Here is a 14267-nt window from a genome sequence, read left to right on the forward strand (position 1 = left end):
GCCTTGGCAGAACATCAACTTATAGCTCAGCCGCTACAGTTCGGACCATCACTCATGCTCTTGAATAGGAGTATCAATATCGAATCACTTGCTACGCCTTAAAAGCAGGTGGAAGAGGGGGAAATCACTGAAGATAGATGGAAATATGAGAAAGAAGAAAAGGAAATAGGGAGAAGAAATGACCACCGTGAACAGTACTCCTACAACCGGTGGCTCCTGAGTGTCTACTGTTCATTCACCCGTCTGAGTTACCAGCCAGTCAGTTCACCAGGAGTCTCCTCTCTGGTTAGTGAACTGGCCCCATCCAGGTAATGCTGGATTATGGCCTTAGGGGAATACGTGGGTAACCTGTTGGACTGAGTGTTGAATGAGAGTACCAGGTTGGTTGTTTATGGGGGAGTTACGGTACAGTGCACTTCTGCTTTCCAAACCAGCTCTGTGGGTCACCCTGATGCTTTTCAGTATTGCAGGGAGACACCACAGGCTGGATGGATGAGAGAGTGTTTATGAAACGTGTGAATCCCAGTATTGAGTTGCCGGTTGACCAATCAATTGGGCTTCTGCTTTCAGAGATCTGCAAGCATCGAATCACTGATGAGAGAGTCCCAATTAGACGGATACCTAACCAACATAGGAAGAAAGATTTTGAAAGAAAAGTAGGAGTGTAGCAGAAAAGGAAAGAAAATTTTTTAAGAATTAAATTAAACAGTGGTGATCTCCTCCAGGTGCTCTATATTATTCTGCATTGGGTAGGTGACACACAGCACAGCTCTAGATGTCACAGTGTGTACCGAATCACAACCAATTAATTGGTAGTGCCTTAATTGGATGAATTTCCACCTAAAAAGGGTTTGCAGCAAGTTCAATGGTTTATATATAAGACAGTGGGTTCCTGTAGATGTTAGATCACTACTATATTATCTAAAATGGATACAGTGTAAGTTATATGCATGTATTCAAACAAAAGTAACATTTGCCCTGAATAATGTTACATAAATGCACTTGCTGACACTCTATGTATTGTTATTTCAAACTATCTGTTTAATGGGAGGTCAGATAGGTGCACAATGACGTATCAGCTGAAAATAAACCATACATATATCTGGCACCATTTAAGAAGATAGGTGCAAGAAAAAACAACATATCAGCTGAAGATAACACCTACATACATCTGGCATCAAAATTTAATAAACTGTACCCACACAGATTGGACCATAAAACAGGTATACGCTGCTATTAAATAAATGTATCAAGACACAGCTGTGACTTGTTGGCACAGCTTAGAAATAAGCACAAAAAAATTTTTTTAGACCGTTAGACCATGTCTGTTACATAGAATGAGAAGTCTATGCTGCCGACAATAAATTTGAAGCTGCAAGTGAAAGAATGGCTACATACACTAGCTACAGTACAATCTATAAAGGTATTGGACTAATCTAGGTTCACTATACCAGTTGGGTTCCGCTCATTAGTGGCTGCAGGTTCATTACCAATGTTTTGGCTGTTTAAGCTTAATGGCCGGCCACAAACAATCGCATATACAATGAATGCAGTAGTTAGCATATGTCACGCCTACATAGATCCATTACCATTCCACATAAATATATTATACATATAAGAAACGATAGATCACACTGCAGTTTGTGTTAATCTAATTTAAATCTGCAGTGTCCGACGCTCGCAGACTCAGCTGAGCTGCGGCGTGAGTTACCTCCTATGTACGCTAGTTTTCTCCAGCCGGAGACAGCGTTTCTCGTGTGCGGCAGCTGGCAGGTAACTTCTCTGTTGCTCTGTCGGTGTGTGAGGCGAAGGATGGTCCGTACAAGTGCGGCTGGCGGTGGCGGGGACGCGTTTCGCCTGGGGCTTCCTCAGTCCGCACTGTACCGTAACTCCCCCATAAACAACCAACCTGGTACTCTCATTCAACACTCAGTCCAACAGGTTACCCACGTATTCCCCTAAGGCCATAATCCAGCATTACCTGGATGGGGCCAGTTCACTAACCAGAGAGGAGACTCCTGGTGAACTGACTGGCTGGTAACTCAGACGGGTGAATGAACAGTAGACACTCAGGAGCCACCGGTTGTAGGAGTACTGTTCACGGGGGTCATTTCTTCTCCCTATTTCCTTTTCTTCTTTCTCATATTTCCATCTATCTTCAGTGATTTCCCCCTCTTCCACCTGCTTTTAAGGCGTAGCAAGTGATTCGATATTGATACTCCTATTCAAGAGCATGAGTGATGGTCCGAACTGTAGCGGCTGAGCTATAAGTTGATGTTCTGCCAAGGCATTTAATATTTTTATCTTTTGACAATACAACAGAGAAATTGGTATTGTACCAAGTTAATTCAATAATTGATTGATATCATGATGCCCATTCAGACAGGCTACTAATACAATATGTTTCTTAAATGTTTGTCCGTCCATGTCTCAGTTAAATGTTATATGTGATTTTTTGAGTGACAGTCAATTGAATTTATATTAAATGACTGATCAAAAACTGACGGATGCTCTCAATATTTTAGTGTAAGAAGCCTATTAAAAGTTATGTTTTAATACAGTAACCATATCAAATTTATACAAAGAGTGCGCCCAAAAAGGCACATTTGTCTTTTGGTTTGCTTCTTGCAAACACCCCCCTTCACTCAGTTACATAATACACAAGTACCCAGTTTTGTTTGCCCTAAACCATTGCTGACATATGGGCTTCCCCAATTGATGATTGTGAACAAAAAGTGATCACAGTCGCCATTGCAGATTGACCAACTTGTTGGTTAATCTGTGTCGGATCAGACTTGCTGTTGCTAATAAAGGGTGATGATCGGTCTTTTGTGCGACCGTTTTGACAATCATAAAATTCCTCCAATTCAGACAATCACTGCTTTAGAGATTACAGTTAGGTGTTGTATGGGCATTTTCACAATTGAAAATAATAAATAAAAATAAACCTGCAAATCCTATATTGCAGATTCCTGATGTATGGGCCCCTTAGCAGTAATGGTACAGATTGGTGAACTGGGAGATCTTTAAATCTGGAGGGTAAAAAATCTCAGAATCTACAGAGTTTTTTTTTTTTTGTGATTGCTGATTTTCAGGTCCTTTCGCCTAAAGCTCAGGTATTATTTTATTTACAAAACCCCATATATTTACAAGGCTGCCTGCATGCAACCAATGTATCCATGCAGCTCTTCACACATATATACCTCGCAAAGACAACTAATTTTGTTCTGTTTTTGCATTGGTTTTGCCTTTAGCTTATCGGTGAGATGGAAACAGCTGGAAAATTTAAGCAAATTTGCTGGAATTTCAAATCAATGCTCATACCCCTTTTATACTGCACAAATAACCAGGGTGGATCCCGGATTGTTGCCGGGTCGACACGGGTCGGTGTGCGGTGTGAAAGGGGATCATTTATGATATCCCGGGACCAGCAACCCGATAATCCGACCCAGGATAAAAGAAGTGTTGTTCCCGGGTCGGACCCGGGTTCCTGGGCTGTGCGAACAGATAACGACCTGGGTCCCGTTCACTTCTATGGAAAAGGCAGCAGCGTCACCCCAGTGCTGCCTCCTTCCACGCCTCTGCCGGATGCCCCACCAATCCGCCCGCCCCTTGGATGAAGTCAGCAACCTGGCAATAAGCCAGGTTGCTGTGAGCAGCTAAACACCGCAATCCCGTGTACAAATTCCGGGCATGGCATTTGCATTGAGAAAGGGGTATAGGTAAGTATTAGTAAATATAAGTAATATACATAACTCTCCCCTTACACCTGTATCCTTTAACAACATATTTTACTTAATTTCTAAAAATGTATTCTTGAGGTTTAGTGGTCCTCTATATGAGTCTCTTGACTCTTTACAATGAATTCTGTCACGATTCATGGTACTGTAGTATGATGACCGAATACGCCAATCACCAACATGCACCATACAACATCTGAATAACTTGATTAGGAGGGTATGGGTCAATAGGTAGACGGCCAAAAGGTCGACCACTATTGGTCGACAGTCAAAATGTGTTTGTTCGACATGGTTGAAATATCGACACAAGCTACATTTTGCCATGGAAAAGTTCGACAGGGGAAAAGGTCGAAGTGGGTTTTTTCACTTTTTGGGTGTCTATGTCGACATAGGTCAATATAGATACCACATAAGTTTACTGCAGCCCCTCGCCTGGCACTCGGTGTGCTCGCCATGCTTTGGGCACGGTTCCTCACTACACTTGGCTCACTATTTTAGGCTCCCGCTATGCCCAATGGGATGGTAAAGTATGAATACGTCGGTTAAAAAAAAACAAAAAACTCATGTTGACCTTTTTACGTTTTAACTATGTCGACCATTTGCCCATATCAACGCATGTTGACTTTTTCCATTTGTCAACCTTTTGACTGTCGACCAATAGCCCTCGACCTTTTCACTGTTGAACTAGACATTGTCAACCTACACTAATGACCGCATACCAGTTTGAGATCTTGTGCTACTCGTTACATAGAGCAGGCATGACCAAACGATGGTCCTCCTGCTGTTTATGGCAAGACTAGAGCTAGGCAGCCACCAGACCCATTCCACACAGAGGAGGTGCCAGAACCAACGTCCATCACATAAATATTTGTCCATAAATACAAAACAACTGCTTCCCCTGTCTGTAGGAGATGATGCATACCATATCACATCTGCCATTTGTATTGCCTGTTCTGTGCCATTTTATTACAGTGACATACACAGTGATATTTCTGCAGGTGATTCTCATGTCATATTGCTTGAAATGCTGCTTTAGCTATACATTATGTGACATCTTCTCTTGACGTGAGTACATTCATTGTTCACAAACCAAGTTTTCTGTTTCCAATATTCCAGGAGCAAAGCTTGGCTGAAAGTTTCACCCTCTTCACTGAATATTGTCTCTTGCTGCTGAAAAAACTGAGGGAGAACTTCCCCGTCTTCAATACTACAGTTATCAGCCGGCTAGAATTCATGCTAAGGTAACGCACAGCTGTATAAGCTGTAACCAATAACAGCAGACTACTCAGCTACAGGCATGTATATAGCTACACTCAGTATTTGCCCTGATTTGTCTCTCGACAGGTGTCTAAATCAAATACAGAACATGCAAGCGTTTAAGACGGTCTGCCCTTTCCACAATGAGCTGCATCTGGAAATCGCAACTGTGCTAAAGGTATAGTTCTTCTCTCTATAATGGCAGCCCACAACCCTTGGTGCAATGATAGTTGCAGTGGGCAAACAGACCGGGGACAGACATTTTGGGGCTGATTCAGAGGACTTGTAAATGTCCGAATTTATCTCCTTCTGATGTTTGCGTTTATAGAAACATAGAATTTGACGGCAGATAAGAACCACTTGGCCCATCTAGTCTGCCCCTTTTTTAAACATGTTACCTCAAACCATATTTGATCCTTATTTTTTTGTAAGGATATCAATATGCCTATCCCAAGCATGTTTAAATTGTACTACTGTATTTGCCTCTACCACCTCTGATTTGAGGCTATTCCACTTATCTACTACTCTTTCTGTGAAGTAATTCTTCCTCAAATTTCCCCTGAATCTTCCTCCCTCTAGTTTCAGTGCATGTCCTCGTGTTCTGCTGCTCCTCTTCCTGTGAAGAATGTCTCCCACCTGTACCTTGTTAAAACCCTTGATATATTTGAAAGTTTCTATCATGTCCCCCCTTTCCCTTCTCTGCTCTAAAGTATACATATTAAGATCTTTTAGTCTTTCCTGGTACGTTTTGTGATGTAGGCCATGCACCATTTTAGTTGCTCTTCTTTGTACAGTCTCTAATGTATTTATATCCTTCTGGAGATATGGCCTCCAGAACTGAACACAATACTCTAGATGAGGTCGTACCAATGACCTATACAGTGGCATTATTACTTCTTTCTTTCTACTGCTGATACCTCTCCCTATGCAACCAAGCATCTGACTTGCCTTCTTCATTGCTTTGTTACATTGCCTACCTGCCTTTAAGTCCCCTGAAATAGTGACACCTAGATCCCTCTCTTCCTCAGTAGTTTCCATTATAGTGCCATTTATACTATATTTAGTCTTTGGATTTTTGCAACCCAAGTGCATGATTTTGCATTTTTTGGCATTAAACTGTAGTTGCCATGCTCTTGACCATTCCTCTAATCTACCTAGATCATCAATCATTTGTTTTACCCCTCCTGGTGTGTCTACCCTGTTGCATACCTTTGTGTCATCTGCAAAAAGGCACATTTTACCCTCAATTCCATTTGCAATATCACCAATAAAGATATTAAAAAGCACTGGTCCAAGTACAGATCCCTGGGGTACTCCACTTGTAACCTTTCCCTCCTTTGACTGTACTCCGTTTACTACAACTCTCTGTTTTCTGTCCTGCAACCATGCTCTTATCCATTCAACTATCTTAGAATCCAATCCCAAGCTTTCAAGTTTATTTAACAGTCTGCGATGTGGGACAGTGTCAAAAGCCTTACTAAAGTCTAGATAAGCTACATCTACAGCCCCACCTTGATCTATTACTTTAGTCACCCAGTCAAAAAAGTCAATAAGATTTGTTTGACATGATCTTCCCCCAGTAAACCCATGCTGTTTTGGATCCTGTAAATTGCTGGTTTTGAGATATTCTACAACTCTTTCTTTTAAGAGTGTTTCCATCAATGCCTATGTGCAAACCCGGGAGTGAAAGCCGTTTGCTCCAGAGAGGTCGGGCAGGGGCTGCTGGAGCAGGGGAACACCCAGCGTTTACGGGGTAAACACTTGGCATTCCCCTGTCAGCGCCTGCCCCCTTTTCGGACATCTCCGTCTGAAATAAAAGTCAGTTCTGACTGACTTTTATTTCCAAAGGGGAGAAAAATGATTCGATGGTCGGAGACCATTGATGATTTCTCTCATCTCCGGCCGCCTGCGCGTGGACGTGTTGTCGTACACATCCCCTTGCATGTTAGCGAAGGGGATGAGGGCGGCAGTGGGGTGGTGGGCGGTGCTGACCTGTTCGCTAGGTCAATCATGAAAATCTCACGTCGACCTTTTCACGTGTTGACTATTACCTTGTAGATATTTAGCTTGTGTCGACATATTGTCCATGTTGACATAATGCATTTAAACAAGAAACAAATGTAGTTGCACTAAATTACAAAACCAGGTATTGCAACAATTTAGGGAATGAGAGAAATATCAAAATTTATTATAAAAGCACTTTTGTACTCGCAGCAAAAATTTAAAAAGGAGGCTATATTAGTCTAAGGGTAAAAATGGGTGGAATAGCTGCTATGAATGGTGTTTGTATTTGTGTAACAGTCACCTCAACTCCTTATGTGTCCTTTTCCTTTTTTGGGCCCAAAAAGGTGCGGTAGTTTTTTCTTTAAAAAAAGCCACATCAGCTGAGAAACGCGTTGGTTATTGGTACACCTGGGATTGCTGCTACCGCTCACCTCCATCCTAACTATACAGTATGTGCCTTGCTCCAATTGTGGTTACAGCTATATCCATCTAAGCTGCCCAAGGATACAGGACTTTCCAAACAGACCATGCTAACTTGTGTGGAGGAATGCCACCGCTCTAATTGGCCTGTGGAAATCAAGGGAACCCCCAGACTTCAGATATTCCATCTCTGTGGAGGAAAAGCCCTCTCCCAATACGGATTGGAGGAAGTGCTGAGGCGGACAACACAAGATCACATAACAGGACTACCGCATCTTTTTGGGCCCAAAAAAAGGAAAAGGACACATAAGGAGTTGAGGTGACTGTTACACAAATACAAACACCATTCATAGCAGCTATTCCACCCATTTTTACCCTTAGGCTAATATAGCCTCCTTTTTTAATTTTTGCTGTGAGTACAAAAGTGCTTTTATAATAAATTTTGATATTTCTCTCATTCCCTAAATTGTTGCAATACCTGGTTTTGTAATTTAACGCAACTACATTTGTTTCTTGTTTAAATGCATTATGTCAACATGGACAATATGTCGACACAAGCTAAATATCTACAAGGTAATAGTCAACACGTGAAAAGGTCGACGTGAGATTTTCATGATTGACCTAGCGAACAGGTCAGCACCGCCCACCACCCCACTGCCGCCCTCATCCCCTCGCTAACATGCAAGGGGATGTGTACGAGAACACGTCCACACGCAGGCGGCCGGTGATGAGAGAAATCATCAATGGTCTCCGACCATCGAATCATTTTTCTCCCCTTTGGAAATAAAAGTCAGTCAGAACTGCATATTGCTGTAGTCTGCAGCATGGCCAGATTATCAGTGGGGCAAGTGGAGCAACAGCTCCAGGCCTCCACATAAATATAGCCCCATCTCCATGGCAGCACAGTAATACTAATATATAGACCCAGGCTGCGTCCATAATCCGGCACCATATTCCTGCTCCCAGACCTTGTTCTCTAATCTCATGACATCCCTTGTGCCAGGGGTAGAGGGAGCGAGTCCTGGGCGGCTTTGAGTCTGGCTACATTCAGTTTTATTTGACATATGCATATGAATCACCAGAACTGACCTTCAGCGTGACTGTATATGACAGCCTATCTGTACAAGGCGATCTACATCGTGCCAGGGTGATCAGTGTAGGTTGGAATTGGATTATTACATTTAGAGTTATGCGAAATGTTAATATTTGGTTCACTCTGATTCTCTGACTTCAGTCAAGCGACCCACAAATGTGGTCTGTCAGGGATATGAGCATAGCAGTCCACAGTCCTAGCAGCACCCGTGGTCATTTTAATTCACCACTGCAACAAATGACATTTTAATGATGAGGATGCGATCATTGTGGCTGTAATATGTGAGACATGTACTAAGCCTTGAACCATTATAACGTGGAATGTATTAGCCAACCAGCTCCTGTTAGATTGTAAACACAGCCCATGGCCAATAGGAGCTGATTGGATGGTATGGATGGTACTGCGTGCTTCGCATCACATCACATGCAAATCGCATGCAAATGAATTACATGTGATCGCATTCAAAACGCATGCAATGATCGCACCGTGTATGGGCCCATTAAGCCAATTGTCTGGGTTTCAGCTCATGTTAAAATTTGACCTGTGTTTGTGAGATTGATCTACAGTAAGCTCAGGGTTTTTAGTAGAGTGGTATTCAGAATATAATATGGGCCACACACTTCCATGGCAGCATTCATTTTCAGATGTCAGCACCAGTGGTTGATTTTATCTATGGGCTGCAGGACCGCCCCAAGTAAAATCTGCCACTCAGTCCAGAGTTAGTGAAGCCAGATTCAGTCCATGATACTACACTGGCTTCACTGCGACAGTCACAGAGACACAATGCAGGGAGGTGTTCCCTCCCTCTGGGAATGCCGCCAATGCTGTGATATGTAGAGAGCTGGCTTCCTGCAGTCAGTGCAGCCCATAGAAGCCAGGGTTTTCCCATGTGCAGTCACACCACAGCGTTTGGACATGGGCTGGTCCCGGCACCTGCCTGATCCATTGCAAAGTTGTCGGGACTCGGGCTGGCATCTGCTTCCTCTTCGGCAGCCCCCTGCCCAAAGAGGAGGGGTGTCTAATTGCCACTGGTTACCATTATGGGATAAATAACAGAATATAGGAGCAGTCCCCCACTTAAACTGTTATGTTTGCCCAAGCCGTCAGTACATACAGAATTGTATTCCAGAAGCAACTGATAATATATTTGTAAGATCCTGATGGAGTGGAAACTTAAAAAAAGTGTATTTTAAAAAGTCCTAACGAGGGGTGCGTGTCTGGTGCCGGAAAGACATAAATCTTCATGGATCATTTCTGTAAACAAATGTGTTATGCAGCGTGTTCCTAAACGTGTAACTAATCCTCTTTATCATCCCTTAATATGATAAAATGTTTAGGAAAAGAACATTGGGCTGATGCATGGAGAGAATGCTGTTTATTAGTTACAGACAGTACAGCTGTTCCCAACAACACGGGATATTGAAATACATGATTTTCTATAAAGCTTTTCCAGTAATCCAATAAACTGTGCTCACTGTCAGGTGGTGGCTTGTACTTACAATCAGTGCCCTGCAACATCTAATGTTATTCGTCCATTTCGCATTAACATACCACAGTCTAATGCCCTGAGCAACACGTTCACTGGCTCAGTACACCAAAATTTAAGTGATACTTATTCAAAACAATTGATAAAGGGTCCACCCCTAATAAAACAGTAAGAGGACAGTTCAAGCAGTTGGTATCATTATGTGCGTGTAGCGCACAGGTCTTCAACCTGTGGCCCTCCAGATGTTGTGGAACTACATTTCCCAGCATGCCCGAACAGTTTTGGCATGCTCTTATAGGAAAAAATGTGGCAATGCATGCTGGAACATGTAGTTTCACAACATCTGGAGGGCCATAGGTTGAAGACCCATGGTGTAGCGGGTTCGGGTCGCACCCAGATGTCACCACAGAAAGGTGACACTCGCATGTATCCCAACTGAAGAAGGAATAGTTCAAAAATGAACATTTTAACTGATTTAATACAAATTACAACCAAGGCTTCATTCAATGAATAAAATGTTTGTGTAAGAACTCAAGCATTTGAAATGAGTGTGATGTTGTGTTCTTGTCTAACAGCAATCTCACACAGTGGTCTTCACTTTCACTTTACACACCAGGCCAGGTACCAGTAATGGGTACTGGCGGAAGGTTTGGAATATTACTGGGATTGGAATATTACTATCTTCCTCTTTTACATGCACAGTTCTACCACAGGTTCCATCACTCACATTCACATCATTTGAAGTACACTCTCTCAGGATTTACACTCCTTCCCCTGCGCATGTTGCAGCTGTCTGTCTCCCAAACCCCTACAATTTATGGAAGGTGTTTCTGCCTGGCTCCCTCGCCTCCTATCCTCTGACATCTCTGCCATCTTCATAAGTGATTTCAATATCAAATATGCAGCTCATGCTTCCAAACTACTCTCTGTAACCTCTGCTCTCGGCCTCCACAATCGGCGACTCCTCTACTCAGCGGGAGGACCACTGCCTTGATCTTGTGTTCACCAGACTATGCTCAGTTTCTGTATTCACTACCTTCCTTATCTCTCCTCCATTAATTCAAACTCAATGCCACTGAAGTCTTCCAATCTCCCACAAGCCCGCAAATATGAACACAATTCATTTTCAGGAAGTTTTCACCTCTCTGCAACAACTGCTTTCACCCTTTTCTGCAATCACTTTTTCTGAGAGGGCTGTATCTCACCTGAATCAGATGCTAGAAATGGCCCTTGATGAAGTAGCTCCAGCTACCCATCACACTCCATGTAGGTCTATATGTCATCCTTGGCATTCTAAGTTAACAAGACTTAAACACAAGGCCATAAACCAAATGACACCAACATACATCTCAAAATATCTCCCAACCGGACCTTTCTCTCTTCTCAAGATCAATGTCTATCATCCACACTCATAACTTGCTCCCATTTACAATGGCAGGACTTTCTTTGGGCTGCACCCACTCTGTGGAATTCCGTCCCACGCACAATAAAACTCTCCTCTAGTCTTAACTATTAAGCATTCCCTGAAAATTCAACTCTTCTGGGAACCACCTACATAACCTTATACACCTTTCCTATCTAATTATATCCCCACTGTACAGTTCAAACCTATCCTCACTTACTTTCTCTTTCTTCACTTTCCTATCCTCCTGACCCCTGGCCGACATTGCTGTGTCACTGCTAAGCGATCTGTAAGGGACAGTGTTCTCTGCTGAGAACACTGGCCCTTGACGACGATGTAACTAGATTTATCCAGCATGCTGGATATCACTGGACAATAGCGACTCTCTGGGCCACGCATCCCTATCGCTATGGCCCTACACATGCCCACCAAGGTGCTGCTAAAGTCACTGTCAGACTCTCGCGGGATTTTACAGTCACCGCCATGGCTGCTGGGATTTCCGTGACTTCCAGGAGCTGAGAGTTAGGCGTGCTATTTCACTCAGTCTCAGCGCCTTCCTCAGTGGGGACTGGCTGGCAGTGGGCTTGAGCTGTGTGGTGCCAGACCACCCTACTGCAACCCCCTGTGGTGCAGCTGTAGCATTCAGGTGCCTGAAGTCCCGACCTAGTACCTATCTACTAATGTTTTTTTGGTACTCTTTACTTAGCACGGCGCCCATCGCGGCCATCGCGGGCATTGAATGCACTAAAAAATCGGGTGCGACGCGATGCCCGCGATTTCCCATAGGGAACAATGTTAAATGTCTCAATTGACCCGATTTTCCTGTTCAATGCCTCAATTGACCCGATTTTTCCATAGGAAACAATGTTAAATGGCCCACAGAGGCCAAATAGGCACCTTGAAGTGTGAAATGGCCCCACAATTGTTAACGCCACCCCACGATCAACGTGAACCCGAAGCGTGGTGAGCGCAGCGAGCCCGCAAGGGGCGGTGGTACGCGTCCTACGACCTTTTCATACCCCCACTATCCACGTCAGCGTGGAGTTGAGAATAGAATAGTGTGGCGAGCGCAGCGAGCTACCGAGCCCGAAGCGTGGCGAGGGGACGCGGATACCTGTGAAGCCCGCGAAGGGACGCGTTTACCTGTGAAGGTATCCGCGTCCCCTCGCGGGGCTTGCTGCGCTCGCCACGCTTCGGGCTCGGTGGCTCGCTGCGCTCGCCACACTATTCTATTCTCAACTCCACGCCGAGGTGGATAGTGGGGGTATGAAAAGGTCGTAGGACGCATACCGCCACCCCTCGCGGCCTTGCTGCGCTCGCCACGCTTCGGATTGACGTTGATCGTGGGGTGGCGTTAACAATTGTGGGGGCCATTTCACACTTCAGGGTGGCTATTTGGCCTCTGTGGGCCATTTAACATTGTTTCCTATAGAAAAATCGGGTCAATTGAGGCATTGAACAGGAAAATCGGGTCAATTGAGACATTTAACATTGTTCCCTATGGGAAATCGCGGGCATCGCGTCGGTCGCGTCGCACCCGATTTTTAGTGCATTCAATGCCCGCGATGCCTGCGATTTTTTTACCTGCGATGCCCATGATCAAAATCGTGGGCGCCGTGCTAGGTAAAGAGTACAGTTTTTTTGTTTTAAACAATGTTCTTTTTTTTTTTTATAATATAAATATATGCTATATTTTATACGCTAGTAAATGCTATACAGTATAGTACTGTGTCTGGCCACTGTTCTGCAGGTGAGGTGACAGTATACCATTTTATTGTGTTATTCTTTATATTATGCAAGATATTTGGAACATAAGGATACATTTTGTAATGTGTGATTTGCATTTTGGTTTTCAATAAAAATACTATGGGGGTATTCAATGTCAGGGGCACGGCTGTCGAGCTAGCTTGACAGCCGTGCCCCTGTCCCGTTCTCGCTTTGCTTGACTGTTGCTCGGCAGTCGGGATTCAATGTCCGAGCGGCGAGAAGGGGGCGTGGCCACGAGCTGAGGCTGGAAATAGTCGAGTTCTGGCCGGGAGCTCGACTGTTTCCGGCTTTTCTCGGCAGAACGAGTCTGACAGCTTCTGAAGTCGGGCTCGTTCTGCCGAGAACCCCTGTTCAATGCTGTCGGGGAAGACAGCATTGAATAGGGCCCCGCAGCCATCTCCCCCGTCGGGAGATGGCTGCGGGAGCACGACAGACATTGAATACCCCCCTATGTCTTCTTTCTTAACCCTTTGAGTGAATGTGTCATAATAGGTGTGAAAATTGCCAAGCAATCATTTTTATTCATTATAATGACCTATAATGTTTACCTTGTACAGGAAATATAATCTTTTTTTACACATCAGTTTTTATTTGAATTTATATAACAAATGTGAGCGACGGTGGCATTTTTAGTGGATATTTTGCGCATCTCTCACAGAGATGTTGGCACTCACACCAGGGTTAAGGAATGGAACACAGTCACAACGCTGATTGATAATTTATACTTTGTTTTTATAACCAGCATTATATTATTTTTAATGAGAGTGGCCCCCCACAAATTTGTTATCCAGGGCCCCCACAGACATTAATCAGGCGCTGCTGGAACTTTGGGCCTGATTCAGTACCCATTCGCTAAGCAGTGGTCGTTCGCTGGTTAGCAAGTGCCCCCCCCATAAAAACCTTGGCCCGGTGTACACCCACCCCGACCACTCCCTCTGGAGCGAACGGCCAAATGTATTTGATCCCGGGGTTTGCACATACTCATATACGCCCATGGCATACCCATTTAACTGCCATGTGCATTGACTTTATGTTTTAAAGGAGACACAAAATAAACTCTAAAAAGGGTGGATGAGTATTTAAGTTTTCAAAGCGTAG

At 43.9% G+C, this 14267-nt stretch overlaps 1 protein-coding gene across 1 annotated transcript in view; it reads left to right on the forward strand.

Annotated features, from left to right (window-relative positions):
* BAIAP3 (BAI1 associated protein 3) overlaps positions 1–14267 on the forward strand; it is a 317991-nt gene that overhangs the window by 250039 nt on the left and 53685 nt on the right. The window contains exons 16-17 of the mRNA XM_083153102.1: positions 4857–4981; positions 5085–5175. Of these exons, the coding sequence (XP_083009228.1) occupies positions 4857–4981; positions 5085–5175 (216 nt within the window). The remainder of the gene's footprint in view (positions 1–4856; positions 4982–5084; positions 5176–14267) is intronic.

Source organism: Crinia signifera, chromosome 7, assembly GCF_055691185.1.
Source record: "Crinia signifera chromosome 7, ASM5569118v1, whole genome shotgun sequence".
In the NCBI taxonomy this organism is placed as follows: Eukaryota; Metazoa; Chordata; class Amphibia; order Anura; family Myobatrachidae; genus Crinia; species Crinia signifera.